Source organism: Dromiciops gliroides, chromosome 5 (assembly GCF_019393635.1).
Source record: "Dromiciops gliroides isolate mDroGli1 chromosome 5, mDroGli1.pri, whole genome shotgun sequence".
Lineage (NCBI taxonomy): Eukaryota > Metazoa > Chordata > Mammalia > Microbiotheria > Microbiotheriidae > Dromiciops > Dromiciops gliroides.
The window spans coordinates 125,724,146-125,745,737 of NC_057865.1; the positions used below are offsets into that span (position 1 = coordinate 125,724,146).

General features: G+C 38.9%; 1 protein-coding gene across 1 annotated transcript in view; it reads right to left on the minus strand.

Annotated features, from left to right (window-relative positions):
- Nucleotides 1-2,315: 2,315 nt before the first annotated feature.
- PTPRZ1 (protein tyrosine phosphatase receptor type Z1) overlaps nucleotides 2,316-21,592 on the minus strand; it is a 250,813-nt gene continuing 231,536 nt past the window's right edge. The window contains 10 exon segments of the mRNA XM_043966245.1: nucleotides 2,316-2,456; nucleotides 5,194-5,329; nucleotides 6,286-6,428; nucleotides 8,076-8,129; nucleotides 8,131-8,181; nucleotides 8,183-8,224; nucleotides 9,912-10,040; nucleotides 13,357-13,430; nucleotides 13,762-13,855; nucleotides 18,212-18,358. Of these exon segments, the coding sequence (XP_043822180.1) occupies nucleotides 2,316-2,456; nucleotides 5,194-5,329; nucleotides 6,286-6,428; nucleotides 8,076-8,129; nucleotides 8,131-8,181; nucleotides 8,183-8,224; nucleotides 9,912-10,040; nucleotides 13,357-13,430; nucleotides 13,762-13,855; nucleotides 18,212-18,358 (1,011 nt within the window).

The following is a 21,592-nucleotide window of genomic DNA, read 5'->3' on the forward strand; positions in this document are numbered from 1 at the left end:
TTTTTTTAATACCTCCTCAATCTCTTTCCCAGTCCTTTATGAGTATACTTTTAAAAAATTCAAGTAGAGTAAAATTAATTGTTTTAAGAATTTAAGGAATATTAAACTATGGTTCTTCAGATAATTAGATGTCCCCTGAGGGGTTATTGTGAAAGGGAATGGATTACATTCTCTCAATGTTTAGCTTAAGATGTGCAATTATGTGCATTTAGAATTCATAACAAATATAGTTTACTTCCCAGAGGGAGTGAAGTTTATTCAGGTCAGGAGGCTAAACAGAAAAGAAATGAATGTTTAGTGTGATCCACTAATTAAAGGTCTCAGTAAGAGAAATATGCTTCATTTCCAAAAGGTTGGTGTTCATTCATGTCTGACCCTTGGAGACCCCATTTTGGGGTTTTCTTGGAAGAGAAACTGGAGTGGTTTGCCATTTTCTCCTGTAGCTCATTTTACAGGTGAGGAAACTGAGGCAAGCTATGTTAAATTACTCATCCAGGGTCACACAGCTAGTGTCCGAATTTGAACTCACAAAGATGAGTATTTCTGACTCCCAAGCCCAGTGCTCTACACACTGGGCCACCTAGCTGCTCCTTCTAAAACATTAGTTGCATCCTTTGCTCTGTGTGATAGCTGAGTATTAGAATCTAGGCTCTACTCCTTAGCAGTTACTATTCCACTCCAGCTAGTCACACTTCGGAAATGGATACCACATCATCTATAAAGGTCCTTTTGTTACTATTGGCGCCTTCCATTTATGTTCTTCACAAGTCTTGCTTCTGAAGCTCCAGAAATTCTAGGTTCTCACTGTTTAAAATTTGTATTTCCCATTCTGCTTTACTCTGGAGTATTTATTTGGGTCTTATCCTAGTTCTTGTCTGCCAACTTGGCTTCTGACCCATTGCTCATTCTGACCTTTGCTTGTATTGTCTGATTTCAGCCTGCCTGTTCAATTCTTCTTTTTTTAAGGTTATACATGTGTAATCATGTTAAACATATTTCTACATTAGTCATGTAAAAGAAGAATCAGAATAACAGAGAAAACACATGGAAGAAAAAAACTTTCTTGTTTTTCCACAAAAAAGTGAAAATAGTATGCTTCGAGCTTTACTCAGACTCCATAGTTCTTTCTCTGGATGTGGAGAGCCTTTTCCATCATGAATCTTTTGGAATTGTCTTAGATCCTTGTATTGCTGAGAAGAGCTAAGCCTATCATAGTTGATCATCACACAATGTTGCTGTTACTGTGTATAATATTCTCCTGATTCTGCTTACTTCATTCTTCATGAACTTATGTAAGTTTTTCCACTGTTCAATTTTGGCACCTGGCTTAGTTCTGAACTTTGATATCTTCCTGAATTCTCAAGCCTTGTTTCAGTTTCTCTATTTCCTCATCATATACTCACAACCCACTGCTGCCTATTGACCGGTGTAACAGTAATTAAATGTGAACTGACTACAATGTTTATATTTATTTTTGCAACACTGTAGGTAAAAACAATTTAAATGATGCCAAGTAAGATGTTATTCTCATAAAAATGTCTCATTTCAAAACAATCGTACTTCTATTTTCCACAAAAATGTTAAAATTACATGCTGGAATATGATTAATCACTTAGCTGCACAATAAGATATCAGAAGACAAAGTAAAAACAGAAAGTGGACTATATAATTTTAACAATGCAAGTACATACACAGAACTAGAAAACTGACGGTAGTAAAATATAAAAATCTACAATTATAAATATAAATTTGGTCCGTGGAATAGTTACTAGAGCAGTATTTACAGTAAGTATCAGATTATTTCTACTTTAGGCAAATACTGCAGATGTAAAATGTTGAATATTACAGAGAACAGTATTTTATTTACAATAGACTATATTAAAAGTTATGTTTCTGGCAAACAATGAGGATTGCTACAAATACAGCCATAAATCTGATCCTACAAACAAAAGTGTTTATATGTCCTTGAGAACTCCTAGTATCTATAAATTTAGATTTTCAGTTAAAATCAAACCTGATGGTAGGAAACTAATACTGTAAAGAAAAAGAAAAACAAACAACACACCACAATTGTGTTCATAGAAACACTGTAAAATTCAGTCGATTTAGTTCAGACATAACAAATGGATTACAAGAAATCTTGCAAAAAAGGCACACATTATTAACGATGTCAGTTTGGCAGTAAGATCATACACCATCAAAAATATCGTTGCTTGATGGGAAGTAAACAGATGACTTTGAGACTGGATAGATTTTCCCATATAATTTAAGGATGAAAACAATAATGCTCAAGTGTAGGGATTGTTTCGATGGGGTTAAACTAAAGACTCTAAGCTCTCTGCCACGTTTCCATCAGGTAAAGCTGTGCCATTGCTGTCGAGTGATGTGGAAGGATTTTCTTCCTGTCTTGTGCTAACCAGACTGAGGATAGCTTTGTACAAAAACTGGTACTGCTCCTAGAGAACAGAGAAGGATATGATGTGAAAGCAATGCAATTGAGCTTTAAGAAGGGCCAATGAGTATGTGCATTAGTAATTCGCTAATTGAATAAATGACCTAGGGAACATTTCAGTCATAATATACTTGTAGTTGGAGCATCTGAGTACAACTCAGTCTTGTTTGAAGTTTTCACAAAGTCACGGAAGAATACTGATATTTTCAATGATAACTAGGGGTCTGTTTTAAACCTCATGTTTGAGGATTTAAAGGTCGTAAATTGCAAACAGTGGGCCAAAATAATTTTCATTAGCCTCATTTATCAGTAAGTTGCTTTCACTGTTAGCCTACAAATCAGGTTGTAGTTGGGTAGGAGAAAATGGGACTGTGACTTCTAACCACAAGTGAACCCCCCCAAAAATCAGTTAAGTCAAAACATTAATTAAATTTAAAAATTAAATTGTTTGGAATTGATTGACTGAATTAAAATTTTTTTTAGATCTATCAGTTTTGTCCACAATCCCTCTTCTTTCTCACACCTCCAACTAAGTTTTTCTTTGGATACTATATGCTTGATTTTTCCAAATGGTCTAACATACTCTTTGAAATTATGTTGCCCCACCATTTCTTTCAGAGCCTGATTTGACCTGGCTACATTAGAATTCAGGTTAAGGACAGTACTTATTTGGAGATTATAATTCTGATAATAAATATCTGATTTTGTTTTCTCTTGGAGTTCTCATTGGGAATGCCAATTTCTTGTTATCTGTGCATTTTTTCAATCACATCATTGTCTTGTGACCAGCTTGGGTACATTCTTGGAAATAACATTGCCTCTGGGTATGAACATTCTACACATTTTCTTAGCACTGTGAAAAGTCTTCAGGCATACAGAGGTCAAGTAGATACTGCCTAAATATTAGTCTAAAGCAAATTCTAAGAGATTAAACAGAAGAAGCAGAATGTCCTGCTTCTTGGACCTATGTTATTCTTTGTAAGACTTGTTAACATGGTTAAATAAATGACTATTTTACAATTGATCAACGGGAAAGCCCCACTGAATATAGTTCAAATTTCTTTTTGATCCACATTTGTGATTTCATCAACTTTCTCCTATTGTAGACACAGCTCATTCATTTGCAGATTTAGAGATATCTAAAGGATCCTTAGACCTTATCTACTCCAACACCTTTGTTTTACAGATAAGGAAACTAGGGGGGCAGCCTAGATGGTGCAGTGGTTAAAGCGCTGGCCCTGGATTCAGGAGGACCTGAGTTCAAATCAAGCCTCAGACACTTAACACTTACTAGCTGTGTGACCCTGGGCAAGTCACTTAACCCCCATTGCCCCGCAAAAAAACAAACAAACAAACAAAAAAAACAAAATACAGATAAGGAAACTGGGGTGCCTTTGTGGAAGAAAAGAGAAATAAAAGCTCTATTTAGAAATTATCTAGCTCTTATATTTAGTCAATAAGAACCGAGTTCAAATCCTGACTTAGTACTAGTGTGACCCTGGGTAAATCACTTATGCCTACAGTCTCAGTTTCTTATATGTAACATGCAGATAATAATGGCATTCTCTTCATTGGGTCATGTGGCTCAAACAAGATAATAATAGCTAGCAAACACTCACAGTAGAGTATTTCACTTTTCAAACCTTAAAGTGTTATATAAATGTCAGCTAATGCTATTACACAAGCTTGGAGGCAGAAATAGAGGCAAGGGAATTCTCACTTTCTTGGCCTTTGTTGAATCTGTGTCACTGATGCTGCCTATTCCCCCTCAATCACTTGCTTCTATGTTAAAGCAGTCTGCTAAGTCGCTGAGTGCCTCTGGGAGAGTTGTTTCACCTGTCCAAAGTTCTGTTTCTTCTGAAAACCAGAAGGGTGACTCCCTAGGATTCCCTCCCCGTAACCATCTTGGGAAAAAAAAAAAAAGATCCTGTGCTGCGTTAAAAGAAGCATAGTTACCAGGAATATGGAAATAATAGTTTATGTATTCTGCCCTGGTCAGACCACAATCTGAATACTGTGTTCAATTCTGGGTACAATAGCTTAGGGAAGATACTGCTAATGGTGCAAAGTATTCAGAAAATGGAAATCACTGGAGGAGATGGCATCTGTATTCAAGTATTTAAAGGACTGTTAAGTCTAGGAGGCATTAGATTTGTTCTGTTTGACCCCAGAAGACAAACCAGGGACCACGAGGGTGGGGGAGTGGTATGTTGCAAGAGGCCAATTAAGCTAGTTGTCAGGGAAAACAAACAAACAGACAGACAGACATCCTAACAATCAGTGTTATGCCCAGATGGAATAGACTGCCTCTTTGGGGGTGGGGGAGTGGCTTCAAGCAGAAACTAGATGCCTGCTTACTGGAAATATTGCAATGAGGATTCTTTTTCAACTATGCAAATAGCCACTGGACCCCCTTCCAACCCAATGATTCTGTGAATATCTACAAATATACACAAGCATATGTAGAATACCTACAAGTTCTCTTTGGTAGCAAAACTTTCCCTCTTCCTTCTTTCATTTTCTATTTCCTCTCAAAAAAATAAATACTCAGGAAGGAATACCTCTCTTATACCCTAGGAATCTTCTCATTTTATAACTAGGGAAATAAATTAATTCCTGTCACTTGAAGCCTTTGGGAGTTGTTAAGTTTCTAAACCATCTAAGTTGGGTCACTGGGTTTCAAACACACACACACACACACACACACACACACACACACATTTATATATACATATACTTACGATGTCTGTGAAGATGCCAGGCCTCATCAAATTTATCATCTTGGCTACATGGTAAACGTCCACAGAATTCTCCTTTTCTAGTTGGTGCATGAGGGTTGTTAGTGCACAGAAAGTTCCCGCAGTCACTCCTCCATGCCTTTGAGGAAAGGAAAGTGGTCAAAAGTTTTACTTAAAAGGCATCAAGATCTTCTGTTTCATAACTCACTAGGGATATAACCTTGTTATAGAAACATCAATCACCTTTCTTAATGTATCTGTTTCTGCTACCTTATTATGCAGAGAGCTATGATCTGAGATGAAAACCCTCACAGGTTAAGTGGGGCAATGGGGGCATTCTATAGAATGTCTTGAGTAGGGGATATAAATAAATACAATCTGATCTGGCTAGTGGAAAATCAGTCAGTTAAGGGTGTAAATGATGTGCATGGTTCTATTTTCTCTTTTTTTCTTTCTTTCTTTTTTTTTTTTGGTGAGGCAATGAGGGTTAAGTGACTTGACCAGGGTCACACAGCTAGTAAGTGTCAAGTGTCTGAGGCCGGACTTGAACTCAGGTACTCCTGACTCCAGGGCTGGTGCTCTATCCACTGCGCCACCTAGCTGCCCCTCTATTTTCTCTTAACACAAAGATGCTAAAATGAATACATGCCTTAGAATAATCAATCCTAAGTGAAGATTAGATGGATAGTTAAGGCTTTTTTAAAGAGGCAACTGGTACAAAAAAAATCATGTTTAGTGGGTAAAGCATGAAGTGGCAACATCAGCTGTTTATCAAACACACTATTCTTGGCTTCATCAAGAGCTCCAAGACTTGACTCTAAAGGCAGGTAAACCTCAGCCCCGTTATAAAATAGAGGCTCCAGGAGGAACTCCCCAGTGGGTTAAGAGGGGGGAGATGAGTATTGCAAGGGGATACATTCCTTACCTTCCCTTAGTAAAGTCTCCAATTGTGTGAACCACATATGGAGTATATGTATATAAAAATACACATTAACATGCAGACACATATGTACAAACATAATAGAGTGTGCAACTGTATTTCCACTTTCTAAGCAAATGGATAGACAAAAAAATATTTAAAAATTGAGAACTTACTCATCATGAACAATCATGGGTCCATCCCTATTGGAAGCTTCTTCTTTGATGATACTTATAAGCTCAAAAGTTTTACTAATGGAACTATCAGGATTTGGCCATTTGGGGCACTGAAAGTGTCTCACTTCAAGTACGTAATCATCCTATTGAGAAGAGAGAACAATTACCATCTTTTGTGGGACATTTTGTTATTTCATCATGAGATACTGTGAAAAGCCAGTAATTGTGATAATTAAATCAGATGACAAGAGCATGGTAGGAACAGTTCATCTCTCATTAATAGAAGAATGTCTTTACATCCAGACACTCCATGTATGTATTGAAGGAATAAAAAAATAATTAATCCCTAAGTGAAGCCCATGGGCAGACCGTTCAAGCTAAGCTTAAGCTGATGGGGCAGTCCCTAGCCAAGGAGTGTACATCAATTCAGGTTTTGGGTTACAAAGAGAAATCTAAAATATTAGTATTAATTTGGAAAATAACATTGGTCTCTGAGTTAGAGTATTCAAAAGTTATGGGATTTAAAAGAACATATATGGAATATAAAGGATGAAGGGGCAGTGGGAACACTGAACTCAGAATCTCAAGCCTTCCCATACTGTGAGTAACCAACCGTGGCAGAGCTTGTGTTATGCTGACAGAGTCACTGAGAACCCATAGCCACCTCTACAATAACATGAGACTTTAGAATACAGCTTTAGTGGGAGTTGTTAGTCAACGGTGATCAAGTGGCCAAGAAGTCAACACTGAGAAGAGATTGGATTTTCTCATGTTTTAGGACAGATTTTCTAATCAACATGTCTTAAATCTGTACCATGGACTTCCCAGCCCCTCCTGTTCATCTACTATACACCTTCACATATTTGTCTTTTTCTACACTACCCCTTATGCCTGAAATCCCCCTTTCATCACCTTTGTCTATTGAAATCTTATTTATTCTTCAAAACTGAACTCAACCCAGCCCCACCAAGGGCTTCCTGGATACTTATTCTCTAACTGGCCTTCTTTCCCTGCTGTACCCCTCGGACCTTATGTTATTCTTCTCTCATCTTGTTTTTGTTTTTGTTTTTGTAGTGAGGTGATTGAGGTTAAGTGACTTGCCCAGGGTCACACAGCTAGTAAGTGTTAAGTGCCTGAGGCCGGATTTGAACTCAGGTACTCCTGACTTCAGGGCTGGTGCTCTATCCACTGCGCCACCTAGCTGCCCGCTTATTATTATTTTTGAGTATGTGCTGTGTTCTTCTACTGGACTACAAGCCTCAAGTGAGCAAGGACTTTGTCTGATTTATTTTTTTATCTCCCCCTAGAACCTAGCATTATGCTGTGTGGAGAGGAGGCACTTAATACAGACATCATTGTTGCAGTTGTGTCCAACTCTTTGTGACCCCATATACTATAGCATGCCAATACTGCCCATGGGGTTTTCTTGGCAAAGATAGTTGGGAGTGGTTTTCCATTTCCTTCTCAAGTGGATTAAAGCAAACTAAGGTAATATGTCTTGCCCAGAGTCACAAAGCTAATAAGTGTCTGAGGTTGGATTTGAATTCAGGTTTTCCTGACTCTAGGCCAGTACTCTATCCATTGAGCCACCTAGCTCTAATATATACATATTCACATATATGTGTGTGTATGTGTATAGGTATTTTAATACATGGCATATGTAAACAAATGCCTATGTATATATACATGTACACATGCGAATTGAATATATACCAAGTAAAAATACCAGGTGAATTGAATGATAAGATCTATTCCCATAAATTTATCATTTAGAGTTACATCTTCAATACCTGTGTAGCTTCTAAGATAAAGTCTTGAATTATATGTTTTTCTTCATTAGAGAGGACATTTGTGCTCTTCAGGCAATCATGGTACCTAAAGGCTCTCACAATTTATTAGGCTCGTCCTTAGTTTGCCGTAAAACAAATTCATCTTCAGCCTGTAAGGAATGAAAACGCAAGAAGATTTAGCTGCTTTATTTGCAGCTCTGGGAGCATTATTTCACAGAAAGCCAAGTAGTATTAATAATGCATCATTTACATACATTTTTCATGTCCCAAAGGTCAAGGTGTGAAATGAAGCTAATTGCTTGGAAGAAAAAATTCGACTCAACCTTTGCTTCTGAATCCCATTTTAACTCTCATAAACTTTCCTGTCTCTAAGGCCATACTGACATGTGAAGAATAAAACAAGACTCTTAAGAAGATGCAGCACTTGACATTAGTTATTTAGGAACATGCCTCGACACTTTGCTTTCCAATCATCTCCAACACATTGGCACCTTCGCTGCTGTTGTTAACAATGGCAGAATACAGTAAAGAGATGCCAGTGGCCCAGCACCATCAGAAGAATGTGTAAAGATAAGTGAATTTGGAGCCTCAGGAGCCATGAATCCCAAGACCTTCTCAAGACACATAAAAACCCAGAATTATACACTGATGTTTTTCACTATTGCAAAGGGATAGGCAAGGCTTCCCTAAAACAAGTCTCAGGAGATGGTAGGTGAAGGCTCTTACTTTTCTAAACTCAGAAAGCTCTTGAAAATATCTGGCTCTTAATATGCATTTGCATGTATATGTGTGTGTTCCATGCCCTAAACTCAGGGAGGATATTTCTAAATAACTTCAAATGAGGTCTGTTGGAATGCATGTGGGCACTGTTATCAGAGTGATTCTCCAAATAATGTCTCATTATCTCAGGAAGTGCCATTAAGACTGAAAATTAAACTATTTAAAAATTCACGTTAATTTTGTAGGAGGTAGGGAGAAAAACCCAAACACAACAAGATCTATCTTATATACTTTTAGGACTGGAGAGAAGGTGTTACAAAGTCCAAGGAATAATAGAAAGGTCATTACACACTGACACTATTCCTAATTGGTAAAAAAAAAACCAAAAACAAAACAAAAAAAAAAACCAACCAATACTCTGTAGATGGGAGGTGCTTAATGTGGGGTTATTTTTTGCAATTTATAATTTTTACAAGTTCTATATGTAGTATTTGCATTTTAGACCTCATTCCAGTAGAAGACTAACAAAATTCTGTGAGGGCAAGGTACAGTTCTAGTCTTTGTCTTTGGATCTCTAGAACCTACACATAACATCTTGCCTGGCACATGATAGTCAGTGTTTGTTCAATTCAAGTGAATTGTGCCAGGTACTAGGCTGGGTAATTGGGATGCCAAGACAAAAATAAGACAAGACTTGTCCTCAAGGACACTACATTCTAAAGGGGGAGAGGGATAATATACAAATAGATAATTTAACACAAAATATATACCAAGTCATTTCTGGGAGAGGGGGCAAGTCTTATGTGAAGGGTAATTTTTTTTAACAGAATGGTCATTAAAGAGAGTATAATTCAAGGGCAGGGTAGCCTGGGGACCTCTCATTGGTCCGCTTTGAAAATGAAGGATGAACAATCAATCAATCAAAAACTTGGGATAAAAGCAAGGGAGGGATAGGGCTGACATATATAGTTATGAGGGAGCAGGTGAGTGATGACCCAAAAAAGAGAATTTTGGTCAAGAACCAACTGAATTAAAATCTGTTCAATTTTGTTACAGGCTGTTTGAGATGACTGTCTCCTTGTAACCTGGGCTATAAAAATGACAGGAAGACCTTACCATTGTCTGGCTTTCTGGCAACATGACGATGAGCTGGGCATTATGATCCCAGATCATCCTCCAGAAGTCCTTGATGGTGGGAAGCAGTGGATGCTGAGTGATGATGATTCATTGCTTTGATTAATAACCCTACAAAAGCAAAAACGTCTAACTGAGAAGACAGAAGTCTGACTGGCTAGAGGACAAAAAGCATATAAAGGAAATCAGTATGGTGGGGCTTTTAGTGAGGTTGGTGTTGTTATTAGTATGAGGAATTCATATAAGAAAGAAATCTTTTGAACATTAATAAATGTGGAAAAGTCTTTCACATCAGATCAACCTTTATTCAGTATCAGAGTTTTTGTGCAAGAGAGTAATCTAGAAAAGATAATGAATTGGGGGAAAAACTTTTATTTTTCAAAGTGAGGTCTTTGAATAATATGGATAATATAAGGTTCTTGATGGGGAGAGACAGTACTTTATTGGAATTTGCCAAAAACTAAATGAATAAAATATAGATACTCTCTTCTGTCTACTAGCAAAAAACCCCCAAAATACTTCATCCATATCATGTGATTAAAAACTCTCAGAAGAGCAGCTAGGCGGTGTGGCAAAAAGAATGTCCCGACCAAGGGTCAGGAAGAACTGAGTTCAAATCTGGCCTCAGACACTTGCTGAGTGATGTAGGCACATCATTTAAGCTTATTTGCCTCAGTTTCCTCATCTGTAAAATAAGTTGGAAAAGGAAATGGCAAACCACTTTCTTTGCCAAGAAAACTCTAAATGGGTTTAAGAAGAGTCAAATACAACTGAAAAAAAAAATGACTGAGCAACAAGAACTATCAGAACGGCATCTACTTACAAGTTAATGGAAATCAAGACAAAAAGAAATTTTGAGTTTTATATGTGGTGAAAGATCTGAGAAAGGATGCAGCATTATAAACAAAACATGAAAATCTTGCACATAATGATGGACAGGACCTATTTAGCTAAATAAGGCAATGGATAAATGAAGCATAGATGATTGACCGTTCATTTATTCCATGTTTGTAGGCAGCAGGTCCAGGAATGTGGCCTTTAGCTTGTGTTTATTATGCTAATGTCAGAAGGCTAAAATATTTTGTATCCAGCTATAGCACAAATGTGTCTATCTGGACAGTTTGTCTTTCTTGTTTTCTTTAGAGAAGGAAGAAAGGAAGGAAGGAAAGAAGGAAAAAGGGAAGGGAGAAAGCAAGGAAGGGAGGAAAGAAAAAAGGGAGGAAGGAAGGAAAAAAGGAAAGAAGAAAAAGGGAAGGGAGGAAGGAAAGAAGAAGAAAGGGAAAAGGAAGGAAGGAAAAAAGGAAAAAGGGAAGGGAGGAAGCAAGGAAGGGAGGAAAGAAAGAAGAAAGGGAGGAGGAAGGAAGGAAAAAAGGAAGCAAAGAAAGAAGGAAGAAGTAAAAGAAAGAAGAAAGGGAGAAAGAGAGAAAGGAGGGAAGGGAGGGGGCAAAGGAGGAAGGAAGTACAGAAATGAATATCTGTTAAGAACTTATTATGAGACAGGCTCTATGTTAAGTGCTTTACAAATTTGATCCTCACAACTACCTTGTGAGGTAGGGACTATCATTATCTCCACTTAATAGCTGAGGAAACTGTTAAGTAACTTGCCCAAGATCACACAGCTAATAAGTGGGTGTCAGTGGCTGGATCTGAACTCAGGTCTTCCTGATTCCAGGCCCAGTTGGCATCTGTGCCACCTAGCTGCCTTTAACATCATTAGTCATCTGGATTGGTGATGTCAAATTCAAATAAAAACAGGGGCCACTAATTCATACATAAGGATTCCTGCTGGCTACATACTTAGGGGTGTGTGTGTGTGTGTGTGTGTGTGTGTGTGTGTGTGTGTGTGTGTGAAGTGACTTGCCAACAATCACACAGCTAGTAAGTATCTAAGGCTGCATTTGAACTCAGATTCATTCCCCCTGATTCTAGGGCCGGTGCTATATCTACTGCACCACCCAGCTGCCCCCGACTTAATTTTAAAAGGTAATATTATTTATGTTTTGTTGTATTTTTATTTATTTTGTCAAATATTTCCCAAAAGCATTTTTTTGCTTTTGTTTTGTGAGGCAATTGGGGTTAAGTGACTTGCCCAGGGTCACACAGCTTGTAAGTATCAAGTGTCTGAGATCGGATTTGAACTTAGGTCCTCCTGACACCAGGGCTGGTGCTCTATCTACTGCACCACTTAGCTGCCCCCCAATAGCATTTTGATCTGGTGTGGGCTACATTCAGGAGTGTCGTGGGCACCATTTCTGTGGGTCACATGTGCCTTTGACCTGGACCACATACTATGAATTATAAAGCCTTAGATTTCAGGCTCTCATAGTTTCTGAAGTATTCCTCCAGAGCGGGCCCCTTACTTGTAGAGTAATTAATGCAGGGAATTAATAAATGCTGGCTGATGGATTTACTGATTCTAGAGAACAGGAGCTGCATTCCCTGACACTCTCATCCTGATTTGCATATATCCCACTTCTATTAGGATTGTCCACTGCACAGTGGCACGGTCCTTCTACTTTCAAAGGTAATCAGACCTCCAGAGGACAAACATGGTGCAATTCCATTCAAACTGGGGTGAGCCCTCACACACTGAGGGGAAGAATATCATTGAGAGTGGACCATTGCTACCTCTATTTCAGCTATAATACTCAATGACTTTTGTCTGAAAAGATCAGAATTTTCCTCCACTTTCACTGAAATCTAGGCCAATTTTGTCATCCCATTTAGAAACAGGTCTTATGTATTCCCATGAGAATCTAGCAGTAAAAGCATGTCCAGCACCCAACAGTGGAGGCATTAAGTGCTATTTAATTTGGTGATGAGTGTGGACAGCTAGGTGGTGCAGTGGATAAAGCACTGGCCCTGGGTTCAGGAGGACCTGAGTTCAAATCTGGCTTCAGACACTTGACACTTGCTAGCTGTGTGACCCTGGGCAAGTCACTTAACCCTGTACTTCCGTGTCTACTGGGACTATACATCTTGCTCTGTCTGGGTGGCCTGATGCTAATAAGAAGTCATGCTTGACAACTCAGATGGCAAGAACCAGGGCTGCGGAGGAAGAAATGTATTCTCTTCTATGCTCTTTCCCTTCATAATCCCTCCCTCATTCGTTCGTTCATTCATTCATTCATTCATTCATTCATTCATTCATTCATTCATTCATTCACTCTCTCTCTCTCTCACACACACACACACACACACACACACACACACACAATGTCTACTTTGCTTTCTCATTCCTACGGCAGTGCCCTTGTCTCCTGGACCCCCTACCCCTAGACTTGTTAGTATCTTCACCAGGTAATCTTGCTCCAACCTGTATACACAGTAAACCACTCATTCCCCTCTATTTCTGCCCCCACGCCTTCTCTGGTTCTATTAAGCACAAGCATATGGGGAGGGCTCAGCAGTGGCTCCTATGACTTACCATGATGTAAGAGGCATTGATATAGTCTGTTCCTTCCCCTGTCAGTGATGAAATGCCAACCCTTGACCTTTCCACTGTAAGAAAGAACATTCATTGTGAACTAATATGTTGATGGGGGCAGTTTCAATTACTCTGATGATTTTTAAGTGAAGAAGCCTCCAGCAGGTAAGTGCTTTCTTTGGACATCTCACCTGTTTTCTTCTGTCTAAAACAGCTGCAAGCATTCAACACTCCTTTATTACGAACATATTAGAAACACTAGAATATTCTTTCTCCAAGTAGCCTTGGAGAGGCACATTGATTCCAAGGAGTGTGAAAATTCTCAGGCTCCCTACAACCCACCCTGTTGACAGGCCCCCTCATATAAAACGAGTTTGATTCCGTCCTGAGCATGCAGCTGCTTACCAGGAATGATGGATGAAGTTCTGTTCTTTTCCCTGTTACACTGTTTCAGGGCTGTAGAATAATCACACTGCTGTATGTTAGACTGACTCAGAAGCTGGAAAAAAATAAGGCAAAGGAAGAAACAGGATTTGTCAATAGGAACGAGTCAATGAAACATGAAATGTAAACACACCTGCCCTGTCTCTGTCAAGCACATCCATTTTCTACGGATAACCTCAGGCTGCTAACTCCTTGCTACAGAACCACCACACACAGAGCAGCAAGAAGAAGCAAAATAGCCAGGCCTCCGTCTGAGTTCTGCAGGCAGAGATTGTCTCTCTGTGGCCTTCATGCTCTCCAGGATTTTGGTAATGGTGGTCCTTCCCTCTGCTCTCATCCTACACTATCGTCTGAAAATCATTTGGGTGCTATTCAATTGATCAAATTCTGAATATGAAATTGAAATTTGAAATAGATCCCATGGTTCAGCTTATTTTCCTGCTTGGAATTAACAAGCTAATGTACAGATTTGGATTATTTGAGTTTGAGTTTAAATCCTGATTTCTGCTATTTTTTCCCTATAAGACCTTGGGCAAGTCTTTTGAACTCTCTGAACCTTAGTTGCATTATCTGCATTTAAAAAAAAATGAACCAAAATTAACAAGAAACAACAGTAATAAAAAATCAAGAATTTGGATGAGTTGATCCCTAGGAACACTTCCAGCTCTTATTCCCATGAATCAGGGTCCTTAAAGCCAATATTATAGCTAACAGCAATTTTATTGTGCAGGTGGAGCTATACTGGGAGAGAGAAATACTATTCTGACATTTGTATTTATTTTGTTTTTGCTTTGGAAAAAACCATGGCTTCCCACATTTTATAATGCAAAAGGATCCCCTTTTTCTTTCCTAAAATCCCATCTCCTAAGTCAGATCTGCAATTCAAGATGGAATGGAGAAAGAAAAAGCCTGTATTAAGTATTCTCAAGGAATTCACATTCTAATGAAGGGTGAAAACACATCAAAGAGGGCTCAGCCTCACATGCTGGGCTTTGAGTCAGGAAGAACAGGGTTCAGTTCCTTCCTCTGACATTTATGTGTGGTCCTAGATGACTTCCTAGGACTTGTCTACTCATGCATTATTGTTAAGTTGGAAGAGTTCTGCTTCTGAATCTGTATTTGCATATATGCATATACTCCTAGTCAAGAAGGGTCCTCATTCAAGTTTGGAACTAACCATCCTGAATAGGGCAGATGAAACACTGTATATGCTGGAGATGGCCAAGGTGAAGCTGTCTTCAAGTGGTAGATCAGGTAGAATAAAGATGACTTGTTCTGCATGACTCCACGTGTTGGTCAGAGTTAGAAGGAATAAGTAGAATTTGCAGAGATGCATAGGATTTCAGAGATGGAAGAGACCTAAAAGGCTGGCCACCTTGTTCAACACAGACTCATCCAGCCTTTGCTTGAAGACCTCTACTGAAGGCAGACCTTCTATTTCCAAAGGGAGCCCATTCCATTTGGGGCCAACTAGGCATCTAACTGCCTTAGTTTAGCCCTTAGGCAAGGAAATCTTAATCATCAGGACTAACCCCCAGTGGATTTCCTTAGGAGGTAAAGAGTTCCCAGAGGGAAGGTGGATGATTTCCTGTCAAGGATATAGTACAGGGAGGGAACTCAAGTCCAGGTTGGCCCCAGTGGCTTCTTCCCTCTAAGATCATGATTTTTCTGGTGAGAAGAATTCTATTTTATATAAGGATTCTATTCTTTTTTTTTTTTTTTTTAGTGAGGCAATTGGGGTTAAGTGACTTGCCCAGGGTCACACAGCTAGTAAGTGTTAAGTGTCTGAGGCCAGATTTGAACTTAGGTACTCCTGAATCCAGGGCTGGTGCTCTATCCACTGCGCCATCTAGCTGCCCTAGGATTCTATTCTTAAGCCATGTATTTGTAAAGTCTGACAATTTCAGACTAAGTATAGATTCTAAATTTCTATCTTCAGAGCAGTTTTGTGAGGTGACATACAAGCTTTGCTGAAATACCCAATCTTTTCCTTTACCACTAGACAAACGTAAGAGATTTAGCCCAATCAGGAGAAAGCAAAGGTCAGAGGAGTTGGATGGTAGACAGTGAGCATGGATCATTTTGTTGTTGTTGTTGTTGTTGTTGTTTAGTCATTTTCAACTCTTTGTGACCCCATTTGGGTTTTTTGTTGTTGTTGTTTTTAGCAAAGATACTGGAATGATTTGCCATTTCCTTTTCCAGCTCATTTTACAGATGAGGAAACTAAGACAAATACAGTGAAGTGACTTGCTCAGGGTCACACAGCTAGTAAGTGTCAGAGACCAGATTTGAACTAGGTATTCCTGACTTCAGCTCAGTGCTCTATCCTCCGTGTCACCTAACTGCCATGTGGACCACAGTGATTGCTTATTTTATGCATGTAGGAGAGAAAAAGGGAAAATGCCCCCTTATATGAACTTTTTTCATTTGGCCAGTAGTCTAGAGCTATTTTTGGTTAGCTTTAACTGACTGGAAGTTTTTCCTTACACGTAGTTTAATTGGAAACCACAAAAAACAAAACAAAAAAAAACAAACAAGGGGGCAGCTAGGTGGCACAGTGGATAAAGCACTGGCCCTGGATTCAGGAGGGCCTGAGTTCAAATCCAGCCTCAGCCATTTGACACTTACTAGCTGTATGACCCTGGGCAAGTCACTTAATCCCTGTTGCCCTGCAAAAAACCCCCACAAAAAACAAAAAACAAAACAAACAAAACCATGTAGTTCAATTGGGGCAATGACTAGACCAATTGGGGAGGGAATGGAGGCCAGGGGATGTCTATCAAATCTTATGTTCTCCATGATGCCTTCCTAAGACTGCCTCACGTAGATGTGTGCTTTCCTTCTTCAGACCTTGCACAGCTCTTTGTTTATATCTCTCTTAAACAGCTATGTTCCATTTTATATTATACAGACATGCATAATGTTTATGATTTGATTTGTACCAACTCCTTGCACTAATACAGACTGCAACCTGTCAGTGACTTTGGGATCACAGATTTAGAGGTGGAATGACCCTTAGATGTCATGGAGTCCAAAAGCCTCATTTTTTTCAGAAGAGGAAACTGAGGCCCAAAGAGGTTAAGTGATTTGCCCATGGCCACACAACTATTTAAGTATCAGAGGCAGAATTTGAATCTTGGACTTCCTTCACTCCAAGTGAGCCATCCAGTCAATAAACATTTATTAAGCACTTACTAGTTACTAGGCACTGTGGGCCCTGGAATGCAAAGTCCAGCACTGTATCAACAACCATCACATTAACTCATTTTGTAGTATGGTTGTTTGCAAATCTGTCATTTCTCTATGGGAGATTCTATGTTCCATCAGGGCAAAGAGTATAATGTATCTTGGGGCAGCTAGGTGGCGCAGTGGATAAAGCACTGGCCCTGGATTCAGGAGGACCTGAGTTCAAATCCGAACTCAGACACTTAACACTTACTAGCTGTGTGACCCTGGGCAAGTCACTTAAGCCCAATTGCCTCACCAAAAAAAAAAGAGTATAATGTATCTCTAATTTGTACTTCTCTCTCTTTTTAAAGTTTGTACTTCTCTTAGCACCTAGCACAGCAGATGCTTAATAAATGACTATTGAAATTAATATAACTGAGATTCTAACAAATCTTCCAAGACGCTCTTCTGCCCTAGAGCTATTTGAGTCATAGGGCATCCAGGCAGACAGTGCCAAAATGCTGGACAACATTCCATCCCATTTTCACCCCCTCCCCCTAACCTATCCCTTTGTTCCCAATGGAGAAGTCTATAAGTTTCCTGGAATAAAATGATGTTTATTTTGCATGCATAGTAACACCTATACATTCATTTTCTGAATCCTTCCTTTACTGGTTTCTGGAGCTTGAAGGAGTTAGGTAAAGTTTGTTCTCTGGTGCACTGCGTTGTGATGGGGGTGGGGGTGTTAGTCTGGGTCTGAAAAAGCTATTATTCTGGTAGAAAAAAATGGGAGACTGATTCTTGTCTATATTTTGAGTCACTCTCTCCATGGGATGTATGGATTTTTTTCTGAGAGAGGCATGAATAGTCACGGCCTTAGCTCTCATGGTAAGTGGTCTGGTTCTTTCAGAAGTAAAGAGTACTTATGAAGTTGGTATGACAAGTTACCCTCGTTCCATCTATTCTTCCCTGTGCCCCCCTCCCTTTACTGGACTGACTTGGCATCTATACAAATCTGACTGAGGTTTCTGAAAAAGAACTTTTTTTTTCCACACACAAAAAAGTTAGGGATCTCCTTGATATTGTTCCTGCTTCTCTGTTTCAAGTTGTTAAGAATGAAAATACAAAGCTGCCATGCCAATGATACTTAGTCCACTCTGGTGGCCTTGGAGACTAGAATGGTAGGAGATGAGAACGTGGTAACATTTTTCCCTTTGATAATTGGGTGTCTGTGAGTACTCACCTTGAATTGCTTCTCGAGTCTCGTCTTCCCTGCCGGTCCAGGAATGAGGAGAGCATTGACATAGGCGTGCATGTGACTGTCCAGCACCTCTGTTTCTTTACTAAGTATGGCCTCAACTAGCGCATCATGAATGAAGACATACTGCTCCTGGCAAAACAAAGCAAAGTACCATCATCTTATGTTCTTCCCGCACTTGTACAGTGTGCTTCATCTTTGGAGGACGAAGGCTTTATAAAATTTTTAAAAAGTTTACAAAAGTTAAAAAAAAAACAAAACCCAAACCTCACAAGATCTCTGGTAGGAAGTTAGATACAGGACATGGAAAAAACCAGGAAAGAATATTCTCTGTTCTTTTATTCTACTGTATTTTCCTCCCACTTCTTCCATGGCACAAGTGGGCCAAAAGCAATGGTGTCCCCACTCTTCTCTCCCAATCCAAATTCTACCCTTTCCAGGCCCATCTAAAGGCCTACTTTCTCCATGAAACTTCCCGTGGGTCCTGAAGTTCTCATCGATCATCCCTTGTCTCTGCTCCAGAAGAATTTATAGTCTGTCTTGCACATTTTAACACTTAATATTTTATCCTATCTTGTATTGTTCACTGACCCTTTTGTGTAGTTTGTTTTATCTAATGGCAACTAATTTGACACTAATCTGCTTGAAGGCAAGGATTGTGGGAGTTTTTATGTGACCCAAAGCATGCAGCATAGGACTGAAACCATCATAATAATTATGGCAAATAGAGAGCATTTTAAGGCTTACCAAGTGCTTTACATACATTATCTCATTATACCCATAATAATTCTGTAAGATAAGTTCGATAGGCATCATCCCTGTTTTATTTTTGTTATTATTTGGTGTACATTTTAGTTTTTTAAAAGCGTAGACTTTTTTAAAAAAAATTCTTTTTTTTAGTTGCAAATTCTCTCTATCCTTCTCTTACCACCCATTTAGAAGGCAGGAAAATCAAAAACTGTAAACTGTAAAAAAAAAAAAATCTGTAAAATCTATTTTACAGATGAGATAATGGAAACTCAGGTTGGGTAATTTGCCCATACCATCCAATTAGTAAGTGTCAGAGGTAGGACATGAAACGAGGTTTCTCCTGATTCCAGATACAGCAATTTTTCCATTATATCTACATTAGATACAAACATTCATAACATGGTAAGTGAAAACACTGATTTTGGAGGGGAGGAGGAGGCGGAATCTGTACCTGTGATTTTATCAGTATGGAAAATTCTTGGTTTGAAAACTCCACCAACAAAGGTTAGTCACTTGTCTGTAATTATAGCCTTAGAGAGTTGATTGGGGCACTGACAAACTAACATGAGTTTTCCATGTTTATACAGCTTGTATGTGTCAGAAGCAGGGTTTGAAGACTTTCAAGACCAGTTCTACATCCATTATTTCATAAAGCCTCTCAGCATAGAATATAAAGTGCTAAAAAAGTCAGCAATCAATAAATACTTGTCAACTACTTTACTGAAATGTCTCTATGTGGATTTCTATAGAAAAACTTGGGGTTGTAGTATATAAGTTATTCTATATCTCTTCTATTCTATCTCTTAGTCAAACCCCTTAAAAATTAAAAAAAAAAAACCTATTTATACCAATTTCTGTATTTCCTCTCTTCTCATTTGCTTCTAAATCCTCTATAATTTGACTTCTTAACTGAATACTCAACTGAAACTATTCTCTCTCAAACAACCAATAATCTCTGAATGGCCAAATCCAAGGACCTTCTCTTAATCTTCCCCTTTTTTGTCCTCCTGCATCTGACACTGTTGAGCACCCTCACCTATTAGCTACTCTTTCCTCCCTGGGTTTTTGTGTCATTGCTTTCTCTCCTGATTCTCTTCCTAATTATCTTTTTTTCCCTTTTCCTTTTTTGCAGGGCAATGAGGGTTAAGTGACTTGCCCAGGGTCACAGAGCTAGTAAGCATCAAATGTCTGAGGCCAGATTTGAACTCAAATCTTCCTGAATCCAGGGCCAGTACTTTATCCTCTGTGCCACCTAGCTGCCCTCTTCCTAATTATCTTACTGTTTCTTCTCAGTCTCCTTGGCTGGATCATCATTTATACTACTCCCACTTACTATGAAGGTACCCCAACGCTATCCTGGGCCCTATTCTTCTTTCTTTCTATACTTTCTCACTTGGTGACCTTATCAATGCTCATGGGCTCAAAGATCATTTCTTTGAGCTTATCTTCCTTCCTGTATCATCAGTGGTCCTATGGGTCATTTCAAACAGGATATCCTGCCAACATCTTGAACAAAACATGTCCAAAACAGAATTAATTCATTATCTTTTCCCATCTCTCTACCAAATTTTCATATTTCTGTCAGGCTTGCAACCTCAATGTCATTCAGTCTTATTCTACATATCCAATTATTTGCCAAGTCTTTTTATTCTAATCACTTCCTCCTTCCCTCCCTCCCTAAACAAAAAGTATTTATGAGGCACTTCTGATGTATCAGGCACTGTGCTAAGCACTGGGATATAAAGAAAGGTAAAAACAGTCCTTATTGTTAAGGAGCTAACATTCAAAGACAACATGTACATAACTATGTATATACAAGATATGTACAGAGTAGTTTGAAGGTACTATTACAGGAAGAAGGCAAGTAGTTGGGAGGACCAGACCTCTTATAAGGTAGGATTTGACGTGAGGCCTGAAGGAAGCAAGAAAAAAAAAAAGTTGGAAGTGAGGAGAAAAAGCATCCAAAATGTGAATGAAGAAATGGAAGACAGGATGTCACATATGAGGAACAAGTAGTCCAGGGTAGATGGATCAGAGAGTGAATGAAAATGAGTGAAGTATAAGACTGGAAAGGTAGGAAGGAATTGAGCTATGAAGAGCTTTACATGAGAAATAAAGGAGTTTATATTTGATCTTAGAGATAATAGCGAGCCTTTGGAATTTACCAAGTAATGGGGTGACATGGTAAGAGTTATGTTTTAGGAAAATCATTTAGATTGGTGTGGGAAGAGACTTGAGGCCTAGGGACCAATTGAAAGGCCAGATGGTTGATGAGGGCCAATAGAATGGTGGCTGTGTGAGAGAAGGGAACATAGATGACAGATGTTTTGAAGGTAATAGATTAGATAAATAGGGTCAGTGTTAGTAAGAAGTTGAGGGTGACATAGTACTTGTAAGCTTGGATTACTGGGAGGATGGTGGGGCCCTTAATAGCAATAGGAAAGTTCAGAAGAGAAGGAGGCTTTGAAGAAAGGTAGTTATTTAGACATGCTGAGATTGAGATGTTCTAGTTTGAGATGTCCAAGGCAGCTGGTGATGTGACACTGGAACACAGGAGAGTTAGATACTAGGTTTGGATATACAGATCATCTGTAAGTTGTTGGTAACAATGCATGG